Source organism: Mugil cephalus, chromosome 1, assembly GCF_022458985.1.
Source record: "Mugil cephalus isolate CIBA_MC_2020 chromosome 1, CIBA_Mcephalus_1.1, whole genome shotgun sequence".
Taxonomy (NCBI): Eukaryota; Metazoa; Chordata; class Actinopteri; order Mugiliformes; family Mugilidae; genus Mugil; species Mugil cephalus.
Window position 1 is genome coordinate 5,740,063 of NC_061770.1, and position 27,891 is coordinate 5,767,953.

The 27,891-nt window shown below is 42.4% G+C and overlaps 1 protein-coding gene across 1 annotated transcript; it reads right to left on the minus strand.

Annotated features, from left to right (window-relative positions):
- Positions 1 to 795: 795 nt before the first annotated feature.
- Positions 796 to 26,550, minus strand: fam120c (family with sequence similarity 120C). Its single transcript, XM_047581960.1, has 17 exons — positions 24,983 to 26,550; positions 22,338 to 22,584; positions 22,083 to 22,165; positions 20,325 to 20,453; positions 18,032 to 18,134; positions 17,854 to 17,927; positions 17,221 to 17,495; positions 13,475 to 13,637; positions 13,288 to 13,371; positions 12,619 to 12,790; positions 10,912 to 11,161; positions 9,517 to 9,631; positions 9,062 to 9,271; positions 8,052 to 8,292; positions 7,397 to 7,532; positions 7,108 to 7,171; positions 796 to 6,971 (listed from the first exon to the last, which is right to left on the minus strand). Exons 1-17 carry the CDS (start codon positions 25,493 to 25,495, stop codon positions 6,717 to 6,719), a joined length of 3,114 nt encoding a protein of 1,037 aa, XP_047437916.1. The 5' UTR covers positions 25,496 to 26,550; the 3' UTR covers positions 796 to 6,716.
- Between the last annotated feature and the right edge of the window lie 1,341 nt (positions 26,551 to 27,891).

Consider the following 27,891-nt stretch of genomic DNA (forward strand, 5'->3'; position numbering starts at 1 on the left):
TTTTCTATATAAATTTCTAAATGTAAATTTGTCAGTGTTGCTATTTTTTTAAAAAAAAAATATATTTCCTGTTACATTAATTGTTTCTTGTATATATTCTTGTCAAATTTTGCGCTGTGGCAAGGAAATATACTGTAAGAACAGCTTGTTTCCAAGTTACATATCTAGTGAATGTAGTTTTCTATTCAGCTGCGGGTATAAAAGAACTGATCTACTCATACAATCATAGAAAATGTCATACTTAAGCAGAAGTGCATCATTATTAACAAAATGACCCTAAATAGCTGAATTATTATGACTTTGCCAGTGCTTTACATATGCAGTTCAGTCCAGTGGTTCCTGAACCATGGTTCAGATCTGTTCTGAAGTAATTTCCACTGAGATAATAATAATAATAAACTCTGCAACTGTCAAAACAAGAAATTTGAACTGATTTAAAAACGGTCTTGTCAGTGCCACCATTGTCCTTTCGTAACCTTTTCTCAGCAGCATAAAGGGTAAAAGGAAGCTTTCATTGTCATAACTGAATGCTGGGGACAGACGGTTACACGTGTCTTATCTTAGATTAAGAGGAGCTCCAGTTAGTTGTTTTGGACAGCTGAATTAAAATAAAAAATAAATAACTAAATTAATTAATTCATAAAAATATAGTAAATGCAGACTATAAATACAACACTTCCCAGCCTATTCCATTATATTTCAAATCACACATTCAGACAGGATTCAAGTTATCCATCTATTATCCAGTCTCCCTACAAACCTCCAAAATAAAATCACGACACTGGACAAACTGTGTACTTTTTTTTTACTAAAAGAATAAATTTTATTTCAGCACTGTAAGTCATTTCCCAACCAGTACAAACATGACTGCCATCTTTTTGTCTCTTTCTGAACCTTTCCTCCCCTCCCTCTGTGAGATCAGACCACCAACAGCCAGACAATTTAAAAAAAAAAAAAAAAAAGAAAAAGAAAAAAAAGCCTTCTTTTCTCACCTTTCCACAAACCGTCTGGTGCTTCCATAATGCTAACAATGATGACAAATTATACCAACCATAATTATAACAGCAATAATGATGATGATAATATTTCTATAACAATAATATTATGGATAGATTTTAACCCTTTTTTTTCGCTGCACAGGTAGTTTTGGGTGGTTCTGGGTGCTGATGCATCAGGACACATGTTGCTGAGGACTGACTTTACTGGGACTCAGCCACATGGGGGGTGGAGGTCGTGGTGGTGGGGTTACACTGGAGCTTGGGGGGCTGTTGAGGGGGGGAGTGGCAGTGTAGAGAGAGACAGACAGAAACAAGGGACCTTTGTTCAAACTGGACAAAATGCTGTGAGGGTCCTGCGAATAGATCAGGACAGGTTCAACACAACCGATGACTCCTTTCCACATTCTTACGATGACATTAATACTGTTTCACTTCGACAATACTACATAGTACACATCTGTTCTGGGAATTTTGGTTCTCTTCACATTGTCGAGCTCTTCAGAGATGCTCCCATTTTTGTAGGCAGAGAGGCGAATGCTTTTAACCGGCTTAATGACAACTCTTTTTATTTCATCAGTAACAGAGAGGGTGAATTTTACTCAAAGTTTCAGCTGAGATTTATGACCACTTCTCGTCATCTTGGCTTACAGCCGACAACAGAAATGTAATTTGTGTGGATAACGAATGAAAGATGTTGGAATTTGTCGGCAATATCTGGCTTGTAAAATTTCACAAAGTTTAAGGTGACAACTTTGACACTTTCTCTCCTGTCTCCTATCTTTCTGATTAAGAAATCAGGGCTGCAACATTTGCATTATAATTTTTTTTCTTTTTACAAAAAGTACCAGGAAGTATTTATCATTTCCTGCAGTCTAGTTCAAATCATTTTTCTTATTGAACAAGCAACCAAAACATTTCACAGATCATCTAGAAGTTCACATTTGAGAAGCTGGAACCAGTGAACGTTGAATGAATAAAATCCGTTTCTTCTACCAACTGACAGCAGAAAAGCTGGAACCAAAGCTTGAAAAGATATTCTACAATTTTCAATTGAATATTGTATTTCGACTAATTGTTCCTGTTTTTTGTCTTGGTCTTCAACCAATTCCTTCGGGTTCATTATTTCCTGCCTGATATTCATGTGTTGTATTAGGTCTCCTGGAGGGCCGGTCAATCTCAGCTTTGACTTTTGAGGATAGTTCAGCCTCTTTCAACAGCCTCCGTGCCCACTTACAGCATGACAAGACTCAGTTGGGCTGAGTCTGGGGAGTTAAAGGCAGGTTTGAGAGAGCGTAACATTTACATGTAAGAAAAATGCAAAAGAGGGCGCCAAAACCCCAGCATGACTGAAAGCTTTCGGGCGTCATCCCTTCCTTCCTGTATATTAGTGTAGATCTGATGTGAGCGAATGCAGCGGATCACGCAGCCTAAGTTCAGTCAATGAAGAACCGAGCAAGTGGATTAACCACGATGCCTACACACGCACCGACTATCTGCCATTCCTGGCCACAAACGTCCAAACCTGCCTGCTCACTTGCTGTCCCAATGTCTGTCTGCGTCTCCACGACAACCACGGTGTAAAAACACCTCAGACTAAATCACACGTGCTGTAATGTCATTATATATAATCATACTCATCAGAAAATGTTTGTAACGGGGGGCGGGGGAGGGCAAACCGTCAATGTCAGGTGGGTCCTTGGGGAGGAACTATGGGGGGATTCATAGAGGAGTAGAGGGGGATGCTAGGTGTACTTTGGTTCTCAGGTGTTTACGAGAGATGCTTCGCTGCTTTGTGCAAGGGCGCAGAGTTCAGCTTCAATTGATAAGAGAGTAAAAATCGTTATCAGGGATATTATGAATCAAACATAGTGCAGACGACGATTTTCAATCCAAAAAAAAAAAAAAACGGGCGATATTTACTTACGTACATAATAAACGGTGAAGTGGTCTAAAGATGCCATATAAAATACAGGTAAGGAAAATGGCAATCGTTACAGTTCAAATCTCTAGGTTGGCTAAGCGTATTTCAGTACTAACTGAAGCAATGGAAGAAGGATTAGATTAGAAGATGTAATAACATTAAAAATAGTAAGAAAAACACATTTGCACAATTTAATAAAACAGTTTTGATTTTTTTTTTCAGATTTTTTTTTCCACTCTGGCTAGATACATACAGAAACTGATTATCAACGTTAATATAACCTTTACTGTTAGTTGGGTTTGATTAAGGGGCGGGGCAGCCCAAAGAGAAAAGAGAAAAAACGGCCAATAGAAACGGTCCTAACGGCTAACGGAGAGGCAGAGAGGGAGGTGAAAGAAAACTGAAATTCAAGGGGTGGGGGGGTGGGGTGTTAACCTGTGTGTACAATATCTGTGTTTGTGTGTGGCTGCTTTTAACCAGCATCAGCGGGCATGTTTGGGGTGTGTGTGTGTGTGTGTGTTTTTGTCTGTGTGAGTGGATGAATGTGCTCTACGAGGAATATTTGAGGGTGGAAAAAAGAAGTGAGTGAATGGGTAGGGTGCTGGGAGGGGAGGCGAGAAAAAGTGTCGTAGCAGGGCAGGGTTAGGATAACAAGCATAAAAATCACTGATCAAATACCTATCAAACTAAAACAGACAAGGACAAAAGAGGGACACTACATCATGTGTTGTGTTGACTTTTTTTTTTCCCATACTAGCTACTGTGTAACTCAGGATTTAACATCTATGTAACTGTGTGTGTGTAGGTGTGTGTCTGTCAGTGTTAATATGCTGTGTGTATGGATGGTTTGTTTTTCTCTGAGACCTCTGACGTGAGTTTCTAATCCATCCATGCAACCTTTGTGAATGTGGGACGTCTGAGTCAGTAGAATGTGTTACCAAAATGATCTCTGATGAACTGACGACCACTCGACTGGGAACTGAAACTGCACAAAATCACTTCAGCACAAAAGCAGAGAGAATGCTGCTGGTAACAAATGCAACTGATACCTGTCTGTCTGTCTGTCATGTGTGTATATATATATGTGTGTGTGTGTGTGTGTGTTTTATATGTGTGTGTACGTGCGTGTGTGTGGAACTGTTATCTGGCGAGCGAATCAAGAGAGGGCATCGTATACCAGATCACACTCTGGCTCGCCGCAGAAAAGCCATCTTCTAACAATGTACTGCTGCGATACACATATTTGTACTAATGTCAAAAGTTGAAAGCAGTTAAGTATATGACTCCTAGTAATTCTAGACTTAGTAATTCGGCCAGTGGAGCTATATTCTCTAGCCTAGTCTTGGTGTCTGTGTTTTACAGTTCTGTGTTAAGCCCCAATGCTGTTACCTACTCTTTACCTATAAACACCTACAGCACTCGTTATGCTTAATCCCTACCAATAACGGCTAACAAGTCCGAGACCTCTGATTTCATTTGGTGTTGGTGTAAGAGACGGTGGCGCGGCCCAGCCCTGCGACATCGAGCGTAGGCCTACACTCACGGCCGGGTCAACTGTCAGCGTGTCACTGTAATGGTTGAGTTCATAACAGAGGGGATGTCTGACGCGACTACATTAACACTTACATATATATCGTCAGGGTTTTTTTTTTCCTTCAACACGGCATTTCATAAGAGCTTGTTCCATGTCAATTTTGTGGCACACGAGTGAGCACAAGTCTTCAACATAGTAAGAAAATAAGGTGCTTCTTGTTGACTTGCCTTTTTTTTTTTTTTTTCACGTAATGAGTTGATTTCAGCCTCTCTCAGTAAGTTTATAGAGCTTAAAATGTTCGTGGCCAGCATCTCTCAGGCAGTTTCTGTCAGTCTACTGCTTTTACATTTGCAGTTGTGCTACCAGTAATCGGTAAGAAGTACATACTTGTATTTCCATTGTCAGATGAGACGTACTGTGGGGGACACATTTCATTCTCTACAAACATAAGTGCTCGAATAAAATATTTCGGTATCTTAGAAGTCTCAGATTGTGAAGCGGCACCCTCAGGTCCGCAGTGAGGCCTCCCTCTCCCTCGTCATGTGACATGTGATCCAGCCTATAAAGTCTCTGCCGTGTCTGGCAGACGGAACTTCAGGGCAGGGAAGTGCTTCCTGCTGGTCTAAAGTGACACACCGGAGCTCTGCCGGGCAGCAGCTCTCGGCGTTGGGCTATCGTAATGACAACAGTTGCTCAATCACCACCTGAGGGTGGAGGGATCATAGAGGCGTTGCTGCCACACTCTTTTATATCTCTGGCTGCCTCAGGAGGCAAGCCTTAATAAAATACACTTTGGAAATAACTTTTTTAGAAATCCGAAATGATTCCTAGGAGTCCTTGACACGGACGATCACAACTCCTTGCAGCTTCATTGCAAAGTTCTTGACTGAATGTGTGAGGCCAGTCTGAAGGGAACTCTGCGTGGCAGCAGTTACCCAAACCCTCACCATTCACTTCCATCTTCTCATGGGCAGCAATATTCTTTTCTTTTTGGCCTTAACTCAAGAAGGTGCCTCAGAGTTTTTCTTTTTATTTCTTTGTCACCTGGTAGAGGACTGTCCAGTGTGGTTTAACATTTTTAAAACAAAGTGCTTCTTTGTCTGAAACCACTCTGTTCACATTCTGACGTCTCTCAAATAGATCTCTACCTTTAAATGTAGTCATACATAATAATGATTTACTTAGCGCAAGGGACACCCTTCACAGAGGGTCAGTTCAACTTTATAGGGGCTCGTTCAAATTCATTATATTTAAATACAACAATAAGTGCTTCTGTTGGGGTAATACAATCAAAGCTTTGGGAGAAAGGGACAAGGGGGCGGGACAATAATATAATAATAATGCACTTTTTTTTTGAGGAGCGGGGTAAAATCTTGCATACTTTAGGGGCTTAAGGTGCATAAATTCCTGGGTCTCCTAGCACAGCTAAGCACTAGGCTATGCTACATCGGTCAAAGTAAGATAGCACACTATTGCCATGGTGGTGCAGAAGTGCTCCAGTAATAGATAAACCAATCAATCTATAAAGGGGTTTGTTGTTAGCATGCATGCTAACACTGTGTGTTTAGCATGCATGCTAACACTTTGTGTGTAGCATTGCTGGCAGAGTATGATGTGGGGACGAGGGTCGCTGCACAGAAAAATGGTACATCGCTTTCCCACATATCCAGAGTCAAACTCTGAACATCCCTCTAAGCCCATGTAAGACAAACCTCTCACGAGATGGCTATGGCAACAAACCACATAAATACACAACTACTGACCATGGCAACCAGTCCTAGCTGCTGTAACCATGGAAACCACATCCAATCTGTCACCGTAACCGCAAGCTTAACATCTGTGTGCAGAGATTCAAACAATGGGACCACTGAAATAAGAAACTTAAACTGTACAGATACCCCTGTTAAAGGGGGGAGGGGCTCGTTTAACTGATTGGTCGCGATGGGGGGCGGGGCTTCAAGCTTATTTTGCTCTGAGTGCAGGAGGGAGGCATTTAGGAATTTCGAAGGGTGGGGCGCTTACAGACTCATGGAGAAGACCTCTCTTAATAAAACAATGTAAAACCACATGAGAAAACTAAAAAGGGAGCAACAGCTAGCTGCTTCAGTCTATCACGTGGAGCAGCAGAGGAGACGAGGGGACTCGCTTCACTTCCTGCTCCATGTGATAATGTTCACAGCTAGCGGACAGGGCTACAAAAACAGGGAAAGGCAGTCGAACACAGATAACTTTCTTAGAGCAGCGCGTCCAACGAAGGACGCCATCACTCCTCCTTCTGTAGCGCTCCGTCTGACGGGCAGTCGTCAAGGCAACAGGGGGCCTCCACTTCCACCCCCTCTGATTGGTTGTCTCTGCTGGCTAAGGCACACGGGATTGGCTGGGCCAGGGGGGCCAGCTCCAAAGGCTGGCCGATGGCGGAGGCTGCTGAGCTGCCGTTCAGCTGCTGAGTTGCAACTTCTGGCGTTGAGCCCACCTCCTCTGAGGGCTTTGGGGGACTGCTGGATGGGGGGGGTGACGTCTGGGGAAGGACCGAACAACAGGAGGCATGAGGAAGCGCGTAGGAATCTAATAGACTAAGAATTTATAGCTCTGATGTAGTAAATATTGCTACACACTGCAGACCGATCAGGTTTGGTATGCTGGTGATTTCGTACCTGTGTTCTGTTGGCGGTCGTCTTTTTCCCTCCCCTGACTTTTGCTGGAATCTCTTTACCCCTCCTGCGATGAAAAACACGAGTACTCCATTGACTGAGAAGTGTACTTGTGTAATATTATCAGACCAACAACCGGTCAGAAACTCAGAGCCTCAGCACAGAGAGTCTTATTTGACTTTATCCTGCAGTTCTAACTGTGAAGACTTTGATACGTAAAATGTATCCTTAATTTTGCCTGAAGAAAAAGAGCTACAATGTGGTTAGCTTTGGCGTTCGTCGTTGTACTCACCCTTTCCCTGCTCCCACTGACACCACCTGCATGTTGAAGCCCCCTCTTCCACGGACTGGCTTGTTCCCAGCCCACTGGCCGACCACCATGCCAGCTATCTCCAGTTTTCCTCCCTGAGGGGGGATGGACTGAATGCCTGCAGGAAAATAAAATATCACAAAATCACGTCTACCGCAATAAACTATAGTTGTGTTGACATGGTCCATTGCATCATCCCCTGAAAAGGGACAGGAAGGCAACACAAGCTTCAAGAAGTAGGCTAAACTAAACCTCTGAATTTCTGATAAGTAATAATGTAACATTACAACTGCCATCTAATTTGCTGTTTCTGCCTTTTATGTATGTTTTTACAGTTCTTTTTGAAAACAGCCTGAATGTCATTCGTGTCTTGTAGAAAGTCCTTTGAAAGGTGCTAAACTTGTAAAGAAATGTAAAGACGATAAAACTAGAATAGTTTTGTAATGGAATTTAAAGAGTTAGTTAACGTTTACACCTTAATTACGACATAATTTGTTTCTGGATATAATTTCCATAAAGACACACTGATTCCTTCGCGTGTGCCGTTTTCTCACCAAAGAGAAAAGACAAAATTGACAAATTTAAAAAGGTTTGTCATGTTCTTTTACAGAAAAAAACAGAACCAAAGCATCTGTACCTGGGAAGGCTCTGGGTCTGTGCTGGGCGGGGTGATGTGGATGATGAGGGTGATGATGAGGAGGCATGCCGCCCATAGGGCGAGGTGGGTAAAGAGGAGGCATGGGGTAAAAAGGGGGCACCATGGCAGGAGGGAGGAAAGCTGGAGGTGGGAGAGGAGGGGGAGGAGGAGGAGGGCGGGACAAGTTGATGCCCTCCAGGATCGCCTGACGCATCTTCTCGACCTTGGACACCAGCTCCTCCTGCAGGGCAGAGAGGTTAGAGGTATAACTCCTACTAACTCTGAACATATTCAGTTTTTACTTTTCAGTATTACCACTTCATCTAAAAACAACACTTTAAAATGCTTATTTTTATCAGGATTTTTCTGATTACAATTTAAGACGTCTGAATTAAACATGAGAAAAAACGCTCTTCTCACTAGAATAAATTTAATTTAATCTTGACCTCGTTAAAAGTAGTGAAACACTGTGTGTTATAAGACTCTTATAAAACCATTTCTATCTGATCAAACAAACTGTTTTCCTATTCTCAGTGTGAGCAGGGCAGAGGAGCTCCCACAAACACATTAATAATCTGAACATCACACTCTGTATATTTCCAGTTTGTATTCACTTCCACTGTGACGATGAATAAATGACTATCCAGCACGGTGCTCTCTGCCTCTGCACTGCTCGGTGTTACAAAACAGGCTGCACAATGTGAAATGACTTAAATGGACTGATGAGAAATCATGTCAGTAAAGGTTTTACTTTGCCTGCTGCATGCTTTAAATGTCTTGAACTAATTTTACACACTGTTGTTGTAACGGCTGCTTTAACATCTGACCAAGTGACAACCGTTGCCAAGTAGTGGCTGAGCCAACATTGACAAATCTACAGTGTTGCTATTGTACCCTTGGAGATGTATTGTTAATGAAACCTGCGTTTCGTCTTAAGCTATTCCCGCGCAGTGTTTTCTTTTTGTACCAGGAGAAAAATATTTGCCGCATCCATCCTTTGCGATTCGTACCTGGCCCTCGCACATGTCGAGCAGGGCAGCCCGGTCACGAGCAGCCCGGGCCAGTTTGCTCTGGAACAGTTTGCCGTCAAAGAAGCCCCAGGGGCAGCAGTGTTCCCACGGTAACGGCTGGCCGCAGACATCATTGATGAACAGCGCTGTGTCAACACCAGCCATAAAGAGGGCGGCCAGTTGCACACCACGGGCATCCACCTTCTCCACCTGACAGTCGACACACAAATGAAATATGGAAGCATTTATAAAGAAAGCAGAGGAGGAGGAAGCAGTGGCAGCGCAGGAGAGCTGTGAATTATGAGGTCTTCAGCACGTGGTATGTGGGGACGTACAACACACAGTGCAGGCAACTGCAAAAACAGACAAGCGCACAAAACAAGAAAACTAGAGCGATAAAGCGATGATGTGCAGAAACACCTGTAATTAGTAATTATCCCACAGGGACGGCTCACCTTGAGCTCCTGTAGCTGGTCGGGTTCATAGAGCTGGCTAGAAACAGCTTGGGCCAGGAAGGCATCGAGCTCATGTCTCTGGAGGATCCTTCCCCCAGGCCACTGCATCATATACCTGAGAGGAAACGGGCAAAGCGCTGACTTCAGAGGTGCAGCTTATTGAAAACAAGCTACAAACACCAGATAAGTCCATTGTGAAAAACGCCTATTAGCATTTTAGTCATAATTTGTTATATTCTGTTATATGACAGTAAAATGGGAATAATCTTGTTGCCTTTTTTTAATGATAACCCTGGTCTCCACTTTAGGAAAATATTCATCAACATACTTTTGCATTTCCTACACCAAGTTACCCGATTGTTAACTGTTAGCGTCTAGATGTCAACAGTAGCCTAGCTGCAATGCTCTCACAACTGGTACAACCACAAGCTCATCAGGTGAAGTATCAATGGTTTTACATCTGTGCCCGCACGTAAATTTGTTTTACTTCCGGAGACACTTCTGTTCTTTTTCATCATGGTACGGTCAGAAATACGCGCTACCTACAGCTATGACCTGGAACTAGAAGCCTGAGTTGAATGAAGAATAAACAGAGTGAGAGATATGCAAATTATGCACAGTCTGAATGCAGCTGCACAATCCTAAGTGGAGGTCTAATTAAACAGTCACTTGTGTTGGTGGACCACGGTCACAGAGCCAGCAGACACTCTGCCTCGTGTGACAGGTGTAATTGATAACATTAACAAGGACTAATTAGTTTAGGTGATCTAGTTCCACTGCTGTGCTGTGCGTGCTGGTTCACTGGTGAGCTTTAATGGGACATTATGGGTGTTTTTGCTGTTTAAAACGCGTAAATTAGACGTCTTATTCACCAACTCATTAAATGTAATCGTCTCTTTAATACAAATCTATTCATTTTAAAAAGCTGCTGCAGTTGAACACGTTTTACTTATTACTTACTTATTATAAAACAACAGAATAAAAAATTTCAAGGAAAAATGTTTTTTACAAAATGTGCGCAGACACACAAAATTTAACAGACATGACAATGAGGTAACAGCTGGTTTACCACACAGACATTACGAGGATTGAATCACTTCACCCAAATTACTACATTCAATGTTTCTCGTTAAAGAGCTTTTGATATAAAACCTGACTTATTCCAGTTTGGTGGAATACAAACATGTTTTTACTTTAATATGTCACTGCTTTAAAAAAAAAAAAAAAGTTCTCAAGAATTTCTCAATCTCCACAAATATTCAAACACAAAGTGTGGGTCTGAATCACTGAGGGGCTCATTTTTAGTACATGCCACACGAAGGATAACACAAAGACTGTAGCAAGACATTATAAAAATAATACAGTTATGTTAGGTAGTGCAAAGTTTAATGATACCTGAGCACGCAGCACATGAGCAGCAGATGCTGTGGGACCTGTGCTGGGTTGAGTAGGGCTGGGCAGTCGGAGCGTAGGCAGGCCAAGAAGGCCCTGGTTCTCCTGGAGCGGTCCTCGCTGGCACGACCCAACCATAGCCGCCGCAGGTTGGGGCAGGTCCATTCCCGGAAACACAGAGCTGGAACCAGCTCCGGTGTCAGGGCTGACTTGGCCTTTCCGCTGCTCCACTCTTTGACTATGACTGGAGGAACTGTGGCACAGAAAAGGGAGGTGTTTCACAGTTTTGTCAAAATGAATTGTCACTTTAGCGGATATCTGCATATAAAGGTATGAATCCTTAACCACCATACAGTGGATAATAAAAGCACTTCTGATTTGCTGTTGGCAGTTACACACAAATGTAAAGACTTGGACACGTAAAAAAACACCACAAAGGCTACAGACAGAGGCAAGCTGCTACATACGTTCTGTGCCCATGAGATAAGAAACTAATTTTCAGACCAGCAGGTGGCAGTAATCTGTGTTCCAAGGGGAAGTGCTACTACTGATGGGAGGCTAGGTAGATAGAAAGGCCGATCAGTTCGTCTACAGATCATTACATCTGGATGGTCATGTTGGTTTGAAAAGTTCATTTTAAAGTGGTGCAGTTTGAGAAAATGTCTTGAAGCAACGTTACGGACAATCATAATGTCTAAGTGTTTAGTGTGAAATATATTTAAGTAGCCTAGTAGTCTGCATGTACTGCATCATGAATACCTGGATGTCAAATCAAATTATTTCAGTGTGAATGACTGCAGATAAGTATAATGTTCTCTCATTAACTGAATGACAGTGAGCTGCATTTCAAAACAACAGAACAAATAAAATGTGAAAAATGTGGTCAAATAAAATGCTTAAACTCAGAAAAACAAAATAAAGAAAGGAGAAGCCTGAATTTCCTCTTTTCTGTTTCACACCTTGACTCAACATTCTCAACTAATTTTACACAAAATAAATCTCAATTCTTCTTTGAAATTGAACACTCGTCTTTTTCACTCCCTTTCTCCAGCTCAGTGGTCTGTTTATTGCCCTTAGTTTTCTCTGCATGTGTTCCTCTTGGCCATTTCACAACCAGAACCTTCCAACTAACCACAACACTACCATGATGCCCACCTTCAGCTATTTCAGTATGAATTAAACATTTCCTTTGCAGGAAATGCAGAGGAGCAGAAAACCCGCTGCAAACATTTGAACAAATCTACCAGTTTTGTGACAAGTCAGCGGATATATTGACACTACAGTCCACTTCCTATTAGTGGAGGGAACAGGGAAAGAAGACAAAGGCAAGAAATATATGCTGTAGTCAGCGAGTAAGATTTCACTGATGTTGTGATAAATATTCAATGAAGGTGCTGAGGCATCAGGACACGCATCATGTTTGCTTCCAGCACATCTCGAAACATTAACATACAGAGGTAAAAATTACACCAAAACTCAATGAAAATTAAGAAAAAAGCTTTTTTCAGGCAGAGTGACATCAAGCTATTCGCCCGCACATCTTTGTCACTGTCAGCTACAGAGCCGGTCTTTCTAAAAGCTTGACACATGATATTATTACACACCTTCTTTTAGTGGCCAGACTGACAGAACCAGCCTATTAATTAATTAAAGGACAAAAGTCCTCCGTGCTGAGCTCATCAATCTGCTCCACTCAATTCCGGCACTCACCTTCCAGGGGAGCCCTCTTGCGGAGAGCGAGCCTCTCCAGGCGGCGGTGTGTTTCAGCCAGGCTGAAGAGGACGCCGTAGGCATACTGTCTGGCAGCACGGAACAGCAGAGATGCAGGAGGCAGTTCAGAGTTACACTCGTCCTCTATACACACTGGCATCTTCATCTCTCCCTGAGGGGTGCGTGAAGAGAGGAGGTGAGATAAAGAAGAATTTATAGTCCAACAACAATAGTTCTTGTGTGAAACAAGGGTTGCAGAAGTGTTTTATATTTGAGGGCAAGAAAAAACATCTTCATAAACTCAGGGATTGTTTATGAAAAGGGGGAAGGACGGGTATGTTTACAGGGAGTCTTTTAGGGTTAGTCAGTGCTTGGTTGGTCAGGTTTAACCCGCGGGAGTTTCTCAAGTCAAGGTGATAGGGAAATACCTTCAGAAATGATGAAAACTAGACTAGTGCACAGCACATCTTAGCATCAAAACACCAAGAATTAAAGCTGTCACAGGTGACAAGGTAAAGAGAAGTCAATCTGAAAGATGCTTAATCAGTCAAAGTAAACGACTCAGTGATGTTGTTCTCTCGTCCATCTGTGTTTAAAATGCTCAAAACCAGATTATCCTGCATCCTGCCCATTAAACGTTAAACCCTCAATGTGAGAGAAACAGTTTACCTTGGTCAATATGTGGTAAATCTGGGGGTACATCAGTCCTCTTCTGTGTCTATGTTCAGCTACACGAAGAACCTCAGCACTGACCTGAAATGGCAAGAAAAAGAAACGGAAACATGGTGACTCTTCAGAAACCAATTTACCTGTGTCTTCTCATCTGAACATATTATCTTTACAGTTTGCGTCTCACCTGAGGCAGGGGGGGTGTGGTTATGTCCATGTGACTCCGCGTCGCCATAGACAACAGTGACGGAATGTTTGACCCGCTCCCGTTGCCTTGGGAACCGTCTCCAGAAGCCGAGCCCCCTCTTCCAGCGGGATCCTCCCACCGAGAGGGCTTGTCTGTCAAATGGCTGAGGAGAGAAGGTTTATAGGAGCGATTAGTCATCCTGGAATGAATCTTGTGTCTGTGAGGTTACGGGAAAAAAAAGAAACAATAGGAGAGAGACAGTTATGGCAACGCTGATCTGCTACAGATCCAAAACAAATTCTGCAAGCACTTTTGGGGAAATTTTCAAAAAGAAACAAAACAAAACAATAAATTAAAAAAACATGCCTGTCGGTTTGTGTTGCTACTAGCTCACTACAAATCTGCTGAAGTTCAGCCATAACATTCCCACATTAACTTTACAGTAAAACACTGCCAGTAAAACACTGCCTGTCTCACCAGTGGAGTTTAAAGCCTGCCATCGGTGACATTCTCCTCTTTTGTTGCCTATGCGTTAACATTTTCAAACTCCTGTCTGCTTCGGGAAATTACAACCACAATAAGCTGTAAGGCAGCAGCCTGCTTGGTTCTTTGTTTCTGCAAAAACCCACACAGAATATTTGTACCGTCTAACGGGATGTCCTTATATTATCTGACACAACCACATTCTGCCACAATTTAACTGTCACATCTGTCACAATCAGGCAGCAGCATGCGCCACTGACACCGATTTGACCGAATTATCAATGCCTTTCACTTAACATAAGTTTGTGTGATGGTTTTATACATTTTGCGTAGTTTTAACAACCTCCTACAGACCTTAAGTATAGAGACCATTTTTCAGAATAAGTTTAGACTTTTGAACTCGTTTTGTGTCACAGTCAACAGACTGACTGTGTTTGAATTGTGTCTTCTTTTATAGGCAATTAGTCCCCCAATGATACTTTGCCAAGGCACCATCACTGCATCCTAGGCTTAGTGTCGCACAAGATTCGCACAAGAAGACACACAAACAAGTTAGCAAGCAAAGCGTTTTTTTTTCTCCCTGTCGTCGAAATATAATGAATGTAACCAGAAGATTCTCCGGTTATTACACAGCTCTGTGGTGATGTAAGTTTGGGCTAACGTTATTATAAATATCTTCACTGGCCACTAACTTACAACACCTGTCATCGACATTTTAGTAAATAAAATACTTAAGGAAATAGCAAAATATTATTCAGTGCAACAGTTTTGTTATTTTCAACAAATTAATAAAGGTACATTATATCTTAAGAAAACCTTAGTTATTTTTTCTGAATCCAACTGAACACAACAAGAGGCAAAAAAACTCCAAAATCATTTGTTTAAATCTGCACTTGATTTGCTCTGCTACTCCATCCTCCTCAGTATCTGTAATCCTCCAGGCTCTAAGCTGCAGCTGAGCTACTTTACATAGTAAGCTTGTTGAATAAAAGCCAGCCAGTCAACAGGTGTCTGTTATGCAGAGATGCTGTGGGTGTAGGATGATATGACAATACTACAACAACAAGTCAGGTTATGATTTGTGGTGGGCAGGAGACAGTTGCTCTGACTGTGTTAGACGGTGCTGGTCGGATTCCCGGTTGTTTTATAATACTTTTTAGTTGTTCATTTCCAAATATGTTGTGCATCAAGCTCAAACATGTTTCATGTATGCGTTACAATTTGAGCCACGCTCTTCCACACAAATGAACAGGTTAACGGACCAAAGCTTTGCCGTTTACGGTGAATAAAACTGCAGTTTCAGGCAGTGGTAGTATAAAATATTTAGGGTGACTACACATTTGTCCAATTTATTCAGCAAGCTAGCTCTAATTAATGATATTCAAGGTGTTATGGGTAGAATAATCTGTTTACGTCAGCTTTGATTCATTTCTCTTACATAAAGCTGTTGTTGTCCATCCTTAAGTTTTGGGAGGTGAGCCATTTGTTTCTCAGTTGATATTATGGGCTTGCTCAGTCTTGTTTGCCTTTATGCTCAAGTAGCAGAACAGGTTGGTAGGACAAGACGCTGGGCAGGGTAGCCTCTCAGACTCTGTGTGTGCGTTAGTTCAATAAATATTCGGTACAGCTTCTCTCAACGTGGCAATAGGAAGTGGTTTCACTGCTGGAAAAATGAATTAAGTGGTAATAACATCTATGGGGAAATGTATTTTCTGCTTTCTCGGAGGAAGCATCAGTGGAGGACTTTAAAACCAATCAATCTCCTAATTTATGAAAATTGTGCTGCAGAGAAGAGAGCGTGTTCAAGTCCCGCTGCTCACATGTCCTATATAAACAGTTTTGTTGGATGTTTCTAATTTTATCTGTAAAAGATACCAGGGATGAACAGAAAAGAGGGAGAAAAGATTGTTTCCTGTCCGACAGGAAGATTGTGTAAAACGACTTACTCACTGTGTCCCTTTGTTACTTGAGCTGATTTTATCTTCGTTGTACATGAGATGATTATGAAGAGACAACTGTATCAGGAAGCTCATAATGAGACACACAGCATTGACATTTATTTTTTCTGTCTTTATAATTAACCTTGTGATGCTGCATTATTTATACTGCCAGTGATAAGGAAATGTTACCATATTACCAGGGATGTCCTGATAAATTTTATTTGCCTCCAGATCCCGTATTGATCATTTAACATTTAGAATTGGCTGATTCAAAACCCGGTCTAATCTTAACTAAACGAAATGTCCTCCCCTGGAGATTCATAAAGGCTTTTCATACCTTCCTTATATTATCCTAGATCATGTGTGCACCATGCAACTGTACTGTTAGCTTTCAAAGCTAATGTAGCAAGCAGGCTGAAGCTTCTACCTTGGCTTTGAAAAACCTGTGTACTACAGAAAAGAGCTGGTCGAGCTCCGTAAGTCTCTCTGGAATAGTTTTTGCTCGACACTGTCACAGGGAAACTTCTTTGAAACACAGCATTCATTATTCTTTCAGTGCAGCCTCTGCCCAAGTGTACTCTGCGTATTCCGTTTTTGGTGTTGAATCAAGTTGGTAGTGAGGAACCATCTCTTACTACCACCTCACGAAACATCCACACATTGCTGTCTGACTGACTTAATCTTCCAGAGTAAAGTACTTCCACGCAGCCGACAAGTCATGTGATTTTGGTTCCTGTGGTTTGGATCCCTGTAGCGACATGATTCAGTTGATGGTATTTACTTTTCTAATAGAACAAGGTGTTGACAAGAAGAACTAGCTCTGTCCGTGCACTAGGGCTTGGTTCAAACACGCGCAAACACGGTTAGTTCACATGCAAGGGAGATCCAAACTGTGACAGACGCAACAACTCTGAGAGCACCGTCAGGACTGAAAGACTAAATACCAGCAAAACCATATGAGGACAAAAGGACAAATATACTAATAAATCAATACTGTACCCATGCCCGGTTCTACCATACACTAGCAATATTTCATATTCTGCTTTTTTTTAGTCCATACATTTGGGGGGCGATATATACAACAGAGTTACCTAGGTAACCCGAGCCTGGAACGTAGACTAGTGACCAACAGTCAGCTACAAAGAAATGAAGTGAGTCACTTTATATGTGAACAGGGCAACAAAGAAGCGGTCAATCATTCCCCAACTAGATCCAACACATCGTCTACACTGTTGCTCATGCGTCTGACAATTGTTGTCGTGAAGTGTAAGCAGCCAAACGTACTGTGGAAACATTGATTAAATTGCTTAAATGTGACTTTACTTTGCGTTGCTGTCATTTGGTTCATCTCCATCAGATGATGAAGAAGGAGATGGAGAGGGGCCGGACTGAGTGCCGGTGTGATGATTGGGTAATCGACTTCCGCTCTGTGTAGAATCATATGGCGCTGACCAGTCAGTGAAGCCCATCTTGGTGGTCAGCGAGTCGTTGCAGTCTTGGGATGGTGGCTGGGGGGTCTGGAACAGAGGGGCGGGGCCAGGTCCGTATGGAGCATTCTGATAGGGTGGCTTTAATCCTGGAACCTGGGGGGGAGGGAACTGGGATTGGATAAAGAGGAGAGGGGGGAGATGAAAAGAAAATGGGTTTGAAAAAGGAAGAAAAGGAGCATAGTAGTGCAGAAGAACAGTGAGGGGAGGGAGGGAGAAGATATCTCAGGGGTGGGAATTAACACTGTCCTATTTTATCTGAGATCAAACTAGATGCATCCAATCAAGACTAGTGGGAGGATTTGGGATGGAAAGGACTGAACCCGCCACCCTCTGCCACTTTTTTCCCCTTAAATTTCAAAGAGCAAAAAACTTAATCCACTCTGCTAGATGTGGAGTTACAGAGAGCAGAGAACAATTACACCCAGACATCAAAGAGACTGACAGATTACAATGTACAGCAATCTACCTGATTCTTTCCAGGCTGCATCGGTCCCATGTGGCCAGGTGGTCCCCCAAATGGACCGGGTCCAAACCCGGGTACTGAGCACGGAGACACAAAAACAGGATTAAACGGGGTAAAAATACATTCAGTAAGCCAAAAATGATTAGATTAAAACTTGTTTTCCAAGCACTCTGCGACTCACAGATGAAAGAGGAGGGCCCCATATTAGGCGAGCGTGGTTTGGAGGCAGCTGAGAAATACTCCACAGCTTTCTTGAAGCGCTCCACCTTGTCCTCCATACGAGACTGAGGAGGAAACAAAGCCATAGGTTGACTATTGACCATAACACTGAAGATGTTTTAGCTGTGGGATCCGTTTTTGTGAGCAGCCACAAAAGCTTACAATTACTGTCAACATGTGTTTTCCAATCGGGTCCCCCAACATTCCTCTGAACTTTAAGTTTGGAAAGAATATTATTCACTAAATGAATGAACCACTGAGATGGAGTCCAGATCAGAGAAGATTAAGCTAACAATAACAAAGGATCTGTCTGTCTCAATAATCATCAACTTCCTGTCCTGTCTATGACACTCAGCTTTTACCACAAGTCACAAATATATAGTATATTTATCTCAAACTGGCAAAATTACTGATCTTTTAGCTGTTTGATATATCTTACTGTCTTTTTATTACAGTTATTTTGCCAAGGGGGGAAATTATGCAATACTCACAATTTCTATTTTATGGGCCAACAGGTCTGACAAATGAAACACATCAATCAACCCTCCATTTAAACAACCTGTCTAAGATTACTATGGTGCCCATTATTCTGGGGGTTTCTGGTGGTGTGTGACAACGGGATATTGGCAGCGGATCCTCTAGGTTGCGAGAGGAGGCCTCCGTGGATCGGGCTTGTTCCAGCGCATCCTGCAGATGCACGATTGGTTGGGGATCCGGGGATTTTCTAGGCCTCAGTGTTTAGTCATTTTCCTCAAACCATTCCTGAAAAGTTTTTGCTGTTTGCCACAGTAGGTAGCCAAGCCACTGGTGCATGCTGTCAGCATGAGGAGGTATGCTAGGTGTCAGCGTGTACGCATCCTCATGACGTCCTAAGAGCACAGGTTTCCCAACAACACTTTGCACTATAACAAGCTGATCAATGGTATTAATTCACTTATATATTCACTGTGTCATACATTTGATCGGTGTGTGTCTTAGCTCATTCTTCTTGTAGTCAGCGGTGTGGCTTTATTTCATAAAAGTAAGACAAACTGGTACTACAGGTAGCCCAGGCTCAACTCACCCATCCAGTCACAGCGCACAGAACTAATCACAAATCAATAAAGAACCTGATAAGGACTTGGAACAAATCTGATTAATAATCCAGGAGAGTCTCAGATACAAGTAGTTTATATTACGTTCCCAGGAGTCCTTGAAAATCTATTGCAGAATCTTTTGATCAGTTTACTTGGTGATGTTTATTTTGTTGACCAATGTGATAACCACTCAATTAATATCAATAACTTCAAAGTGCTTGTTTTATTAAACTGAGCATCCAAAGCTATTCAGTTGATCTAATAAAATGAAATTTTTACACTGGAGGAGCAAGAATTATTTAGGAAACAAGTATATAAGAAATGTGGACAGGATTTTATCAATAGTCCAGTGCTCTAGCTCAGCCGAGCCGAGCCAAGGTGTAAGAGTTAGCTACAAAGTAACAAGTTGACCCTCATCCGCTATCACGTGAGAGAGAAAAAGTCTTCTATCTGAATATCTGTGATTTGGAGTTTAGCTCCACTCTGTATACACTTTTTTTATTAGACGGGTTACTATATAAACAAATCCAATATTTCCTCCTGTTGCTCTTCACACTGAAATCTTTCCACTGGTAAGAGATTAGTTTTAGACAAAGATGTTACTTTAAAAGGTTGTCTGTTCACTCCTGGGTTAGCAGAGCTTCAACTACTTTATCTCGCTCTGTGGTGCAGTGGAAAAACACTTGCACTGTGCCAGCGTGGTTCAACTGATCATATAACACCACCACAATGGAAAAACCCTACGAGCCAATGAATGTCATACAACAATGACAGGATATATAAGTATATCAACACACTAAATTAAACGGTGCTCAACTCCAACCTGACTCCTCTCTTCATAAAGACGCAGAAAATCAAATATAAACTTTCACAAATTTGAAAATGTGTCCTTTGTATGTAATTCATACAACATCAATCACCTCTGATGACTTTTGATCCCAATAATCAGATGGATTTCTATCAGATATGGTGTGATCCGACGGTTTAGCACCGAAGTATGAGGAAGTACAGATGCTGAATCAGGCCTTGAGTCAACAGTAATGACCTATTTTAACTGTCTGCAAAAGCCTGATATTTGAGGTGAAACATTAACAGAGAACATTGTTGTGCAAACATGGTTTCATGTCCAGTTTAATGAAATTAATTAGTCGTAGCCAGTGAAAAGTCCATGCAACCTACCTGTGACTGTTTGAAGACATCTCTGGCAATGGCATCGAGGTTTCCCAGGTCTTTGATGGAGGAGACGTACTCTGAGACGGCTTTGATCACCACCTCACAGGGCGGCAGCACCAACTGATGGGCTCGCACCTGAGACAGCGAGAGAACAGATGAACCCTATTTACGGGCAGTTTGTCCGAGTAGAGATACTGTAGAGTATTATTCTCACTCTGCAGGAAGGAGTTTTTATCGAAGCACTTCAGCTTAAAATATCACATTCACGCCGAGCATATGTTAGTCTGGGATTCTGCTAGCATTCAGCTAAAGCATCCTCCAGCCTGCAACAGACCACCCTCACACAACACTGGGGCCTCAGGAAGTCTACCGCGGACAAACTGACACAATTGCCGAGTGGATTGCGACAAACTGCAGACCCATTGATATTGTCAAGGACAGAGTCTTTACAAAGGTTTTGCAAGTTGCCTCTCAAGACGCATTGTACGAGGCTCCATCAAGAGGCACAGTAATGTCAGAAATTCAGACAATGTCAACAAGTTAGTTTGTGTTAGTAGTTGCTGAAAGGGGAGGAATGTGTGGAGAAATGTTTGTTTAAAATCAAGAGATAAAAAGTTGTTTTAGTTGTTTTGTTGAAACTGTTGAAGGTGTTTAATAGACATGTTAAGGTCGATATATTCTATTCTTTCTTGAGTCTGTTTGCTCATGAAAACTGAAAACGCAATTAGTATAGATTAAAAATGAATGACACTTGATCGTAATTATAATCAAAATCAATGAAAGAATTGTAATCTTTTGACAACACTACTATATATGTAGATATATAACAGCCACATGGACATATTGATGTATATTTCTGTTTGATGTCAGATTCTGTCATAAAAATGTCACCACATATTAGAGCTTCATACTCAATACAGAGATGTAAAAGATAGAAAGCTTGTGTCCGAAAGTTGACTTTGATTAAAAACCAAATTACCCACAGTTGCTGCATTTCCAAGGACACTAGTATTCTACAAATAATCAGATTAAAATAACTCTCCTACTTTAATTACAACAGACTGGCTGCCACAGAGGAATTTTCAAAATATGCCCTGTGTGAGGTAAATATTAGATGATTTCCAGTTTCCAGATGGGACAGAAACATGGAGGTAGCAAAACAACAAGTTGTTCGAAAGATGAGAGAAACACTTTCATCTCCTTCTATTTGATTAAAGATCTGACTCTCCACAGGGGGCAGAAACACTTCACACAATAATTAAAAAAATATATATACGGTATATTGACTGATATTTTGAAGCATGTTAATCTATATCTTATCAAAACTTTTTAGCATCCATGTAAACAGTTAAATTAGGATCTCTGATCAGAATGATTTCAGTCAGCTTTGAAGAAACATCAGATCTAGAGATACTTTTATTTCAGGCTGCCTGTGCATAGAAAAGTAGATCAATAATTTGCTTTGAAGATGAGAAGGGGAGTTTTTTTTATTCTGGTGTATCTGTGCATTTAATAACCTGTGAATTATTTGTGTCTTTAATTAAAGCAGTTTTCCTACCTATCCCTCAATCATTCATAACAATCATTTCTACTAACACAGACGCTTCCTTCTAAAACACGATATGAATAATAATAATTGTTCTGTTCACAACTCAAGTAAGGGCTCAGATCAATATTGGACTAAATGAAGTATAGTTACTGCTAATATTTTCTCAGAGGAGGTTGAAGTATGCAAACTGCTTTGGACATGGAAGAATTGGGTACCTTGAGGGAAGCTAGTGGGTGTTCTGGTCCCAGCAGGCTCCAGTGGAAGGCAGCCAGGTCCTCATCAGGCAGAATATGATTTCCTACAACACACAAAATGTTTGTCAATGATCAAGAACAACAAAGAGAACAGGGCGCAAAAAATATCACTCAAAAGTAGAGGTGGTGGGCTTTTAGCCACGGTGCGATGAAAGGAAATGTGGGATACATGTTTGACATGTAGGAGGACGTATGTGCGGACGTGGTCCTCCTCACCCAGCAGAGCAGCGAAGCAGGGCAGGTGCTGTGTCTTTAGCCCGAGCTGCCTGGCGGCCTCAGACAGCAGATATTGGTGTGTGGTCAGGTTCTTGCCGTTCCAGCTCAGTTTGAGCGCATGTGAGGAGAAGTAGGCAGGTACGTTGCAGAGGGCAAACTCAGAATCCTGAGCAATTAGGCCGGCAAATCCATAGTCCCTATAGAGAGACAGCACTTCCTGGTGGTGGTCCTCCAAAGTCTGTACAACCTGAGGGTGCAGAATGGACAAACTCAGTTTTATGTGCATTCAGAACAAACTTTGAAGAACTCCTTAGCACAGCAATACCTTCCACTTCATATTTCACATAAAAAACGGACAGTAGTCCAAAGCTGCAACCATTACTTTATTATTATTATCACTATTAACAGTTGTTGATGAATGAATCACCAACAAGATTGTTAATTAAAAATCAAGATCCAGGCTCTATCATTTGTGGCTTTTCACTGTTTTATACCTCTGTAAAGGCAACGAAGGAAAAACTATGACTTGTGTACGGACCAAAAAGTTGCACTTGAACACATCGCATAGACTACTACCACAAGCCAGCTTGCATATAACTTCTGTACCTGTGTGAGGACACATAACTCTTCATGCCAGCAGTAGTCTGAATTCATCGATCAAAAGGTATAACCAGATGAGTCACTACTAGCTGGAAGGCTAGGAAGTTAGGCAGAGAAATAAACCGTCATACAGAGCTGGCATCATGCTGATCAGCTGGTCTACATTTATTTCATTCTCGATGTTGTTGTAAAGATATTTGCATATTTAAATGTTCAGATTAGATCAAAATGAAAAACAGGAAGACCGTTCATTATCCCTTTTGAACTTTTAGTGGCCTTTGTCACTTCTGATCTCTCCACATGCACTAGTTCACTGAGCTACAGCAGCCAATCAGATCCCTCACAGATGCATCTCGCAGGCACATCTGAATGTGGCTGAAAAGCTGACGACACGGGTTCAGCTTGTGGCGACGGTCCAGGACACACCAAAAAAAACTAGGGCCACAGATGTTCATCACTTAAAAAAGTTAGCGTTGGTCAACATGTCCAGCTACCACGGCAGCTGTCACTGCAATGTACTCAGTCTGTGATGAATGCGCGGTGCTGACAGTTTGTATGGCAACAAAATACGTGCTCTGTGATCAATCGGTCATAATAAGGCATAAAGCTCAGTTTGCTTGTAAAAATACATCTGTGGAAAACCGTGCAGCACTATTTTTTTTAATTGCGCAGTGAAGCAAATCTCTGGCCATATGGCAACATGATTTCTACGGAAATCACTGATGAGGTGTGAGAGAGCTTTGGGATTCCTGTTAATCAATGTCAGAGTTAATCAATGTGAAATCTAAATAATCACACTAAGTTACTTCTTTTTTTTTTTTTAATTTAATGGGCTTGTAATCAAATCTCGGACTTTGAATAAATGCAATATAACACAAGGATGGCAAGGATGATAATGTGAAAAACCTCATTCTTCTTATATCGTCCACCAATAACAAAAACTAACAACCTATTTTAATGAGCAAAATTAAACAACAACTTAACTGCTATACAACTCATATAAGACTAAGTATAACATCAAACTACAGCTACACTCAAGTGAAGATGAATGGCGAGCAGAGGTGAGATACAGGAACATGACTGCTTCTCTGACACAAGTAGGAAAAAACAGGCAAGTATCACAGGAACTATGAACAACGATGCTGTACAAACACAAGAAGCTGCAGAGTGTGTTGTGGCGTAATGTGGGTGGATTTTTTTTTTTTTTTTTAACAAGTATCCTCTCAGGATACACTGTGACATTGTGTTTTTGTTAAACTAGCATGCAAGCAGATGGAAAGGTAGACAAAAGGCAGAGCAGCTGGTAACACTAACAGGAGGAACTTTGTCAGGCAATCAGTGCTGTATCCACATTTATATCAGCATGCTACAAGTCACATTCACTAAGTTATTCTTTGCTTTCTCCGGCCATTATAGTTAGGTAGACATAGCTCCTGGTAGCTACTGTTGTGTTAAAACCTATTTATTTAGAAACACAAACAAACACCAACTGATATGCAGGAACCGTTCAGTCTAAAAATAGTCTTTGCACTCAGCAGCTGTTCAACAATGCATGTAAAGGTTCATTGAGTTCATGTTATGTAATATATAGGCTCGTCTGGGCCCGGCTGTATGATGCATGTTTCTAACCCTTTCAGATTCCAGATGCACAGACTGGCTGGGTGGCAGATGATGCTTAATTTAACTAAAAAAAAAAAAAAACTCTGTTGCACTGCATAAATTTCTCCTCCCAGTAGACCAGCCCAAACTCATTACAGGGAGCAGAGAAGACCAGCAACAGGCAACAGCTAGAAACAGACATCTGGCTCTGCTGGATACAAACAGCCACTGTTTGACAGATCGGCTGTGTGTTCGCAGACCCAGGTTGATTCATCTCAGTGGTTAGAGTTGGTACTTGCACTTGCTCACAAACAGCAAGGAGTTAAAACGTGGATGAATGATGTAAGCTCCTAAATGGGCGTGTAGCACTAAAGGGAAAGTAAGTGTAAAATGAACATTATGACCACAATAAAACACGTTCACGCAACTGGGATCACTTTGCTTACCCGCACTCGGAAGCGGAACATGGCGAGGCGGACGCAGTGGCTGAGGCAGGCCGGGGGCAGGAACCATGCCCGGGGAGGCGGGGTGGCCTTGCTGCCGACGTGGTTGACTATCAGCTGCGCCGTCTGTCGCTGGCCCTGAGCTCGCCGCGCCCACTCGGGCCAGCGCTCCTTCCCCAGCGTGCCGTTGAAAACCACGACCAGCTCCAGGCCACCCTGGTACAGGCAGGCCTGGGACAGGGCGGCCAGGTAGCCCAGCATGGCGTTCCACTCGCCTCCGCACACCCAGTCCGTCTGGTAGCCGCCGTACAGGCGCTGCAGGCCGGAGTCAGCGTCGATTAAGATCCTGGCAGGCGGGGGCGGGGGAGGCATGGGCCCGGGGTGATGGTGGTGGTGTGGGTGATGATGGTGAGGGGGCTGGCGGGCCGCGGTACGGGCGAGCTTTAGTAGGTCCACTGGGACTGCGGCCCCGGGACACCGCTTCTCTAGATACTCTTGGAAACCCTGCACTCCCATGACGGTGTTGTTGAGCCTGTGCGTGTGGCCGGGAGCGGGCTCTGAATACGTTCTGTACGCCGTGGTTGTGGTGTGTTGTGGGGCGAGACACTAGCTAGCTGTGCACTCTAGGCAAGCTAACCGGTCTCCGATGTAGTGACTAACTGTAGTTAGGTTAACCCTGCAAAACAACCTATCTGTAGCCCAGACTACACTGAAAACCAGTAACCACGCACTGCTCCACACGCGTGTCTGCTAATGTTGCTGAACCCGAAATATCAAAATGCCAATTTCTCAGTTTTGGTCGTGGGTGCTCAGTTTAGTGTCCATCCCTGTGGATTTTTGGTGAGGTGCCAGCAAGGCCAGTGCAGCTACCTACAAGCAGAAAAAGTTCAACACATTTCCTGCTCCCATAATTTGGCTTCAACACAACCAGCTTCCAAAATGTAGTTGGCAGCGAGTAGCGAGAGAGATGCAGCGACGTGGTGGATATTACTGAGAAATGTCTACAAAATAGCAATCCCGCTTGGTTAGTGCACATGAAACAGATGCAATACTGCGCATTAGTTAGCAACCCACGGGCTGGATGGCCAGTTCGCGGACATGATGTTGAATCGAGCAGCTTGAAATTCGTTGTTTTTAACTGACAGCTGAAAATGTTGACATTTATTCTGCACCACTTCAGAGGATTTTCAGCACATTTGTAGCGGTAACTTGTTGGTTCCCCGTGTCAGAATATCAATTAAAACAAACTAATGAGCAGTGTGCCTGGCTGACGGGCTAGCTCCACTAATATTTGCTAACTGAGGCTAGCTGTTAGCAGAGCTGCTGGCAGGGTCCCCGGCGTGATTTGACGCGTCAACTCCCGAAGACAAGTCCGGGGCGGACACGACGCGGAATGAGATGGATGTTTGACGAAATAAAATAAAAGGAACTAAAAGAAAATAAAAATAAAAGCCCGATGGTGCCTCCCTCGCTTTCTTCCACACTCACGGCTTCATGTTGCAGAGGGGAACATTACTTCCAAGCGACATCAGCCATCTTGCGACTTCCTCGCGGCCCAGTAGAGTGGGAGGGAAGGCGGAGGGAGGTGCGGGAGGTGGAGGCGCGGCCGCGGGGGACGATGGGTACTGTAGTCAAAAAACTGCCTCACCTCGAACTTGAAAACGCTGTAATGTGAATGGGAGAAAACTACAACTACCAGCGTACCGACTCCGACTGTTGGACATAGGATAAAAAAGCTGGAGAGTAGAATTTCTCCAAGTGGTCCACAAGTGAATGCACTGGAAATGCTGCTATTTGACTATGAAGACAGACTAAGACTGTATTTCGCTCTATATTATACATAGTAACATCTAAATCTTCCTAATATCACGGCTGTTGTGGTAGGCTAACACTGATATCGTAATCTCTGCACTTGTGGTAGGCCTACTAAATAAATACGTCTTATATATTAAGTGAAAACTAATGAATTTAAGGGAAGTCAAATAGGAATTAGTCGTAGTTTGATACTATATTAATACTGTGTATACTGTACTGTTACTGGTGTAACAGGTAGAATGGCGCTGTCCCGTCTGTGTTGAATCTTTGTCGCCTCCTTGTGGTTGCGTCGAGTGTCGACGACAGCGTGTTGTGGAAAAATGAAGAATGGACTAAGTAGGCCAGCGGGCCCTCAGGGCTCTCTGCTCCGGTTACCCTGGCAACGCGGAGGACTGAAACTTCACTGTTTGCTCGCATCTTTTTCTCCGTGTCCTCTCTCATCCATTCCACGTTGAATAATAATCTCCTTGTGCATCAGTCAATGACAGAGACAGGGCCACAGTTCCAGCACTACAGCCATATGAGCCAGGAGGTAATGTTTCCCCTTTTCCACTTAAAATTAGAGCCACTGTGCAAAATGACAGGTGTTTGAGTAACTGCATGCAAAACGAGTCATGCAAAACAAATCAAAATATTCAAATATATAAAGATACAAATACAGTATGACATGGTGCAGAATGAGCCCAGACATACATTAGACCAGAACTGAGTGACACAATACAAAGTGATGCCAAACATATACAAAATGACAAAAAAGCAGTACAATAAAACAAAAATTAAGTGATGCAGAATGAGACAAAACAAACACAAGCCACAATGTCTTTAAAATTACCCTAAAACAACACAATGTGACACAAAACGAACATAAAGTGACACCAAATGACCACAAAACCATGCCAAACTACTACAAAAAGACAGAAAACCACCACAACATCATACAACATAACCCTAAATTAATGAGACACAAATACCATAGTGCGAAGCAGAATGACCATAAAATGTATATCAAGTTATGTAAGTTCATAAAATAATAATAATATAAACATTAAGAGATTACAGAGATGCAAGACAGTGACAATGTGACACAAAACAACTAT

What these genes read in the sequence shown, in the direction of transcription:
- fam120c (XM_047581960.1), bottom strand. Translation starts at nt 25,495, where the DNA reads ATGGGAGTGCAGGGTTTCCAAGAGTATCTAGAGAAGCGGTGTCCCGGG. An exon ending in ACCCACTAGCTTCCCTCAAG is followed by an intron (nt 20,454 to 22,082) that starts GTACCCAATTCT and finishes TCGCTGTCTCAG; the next exon opens with GTGCGAGCCCATCAGTTGGT. An exon ending in CCACACCCCCCCTGCCTCAG is followed by an intron (nt 13,372 to 13,474) that starts GTGAGACGCAAA and finishes TTGCCATTTCAG; the next exon opens with GTCAGTGCTGAGGTTCTTCG.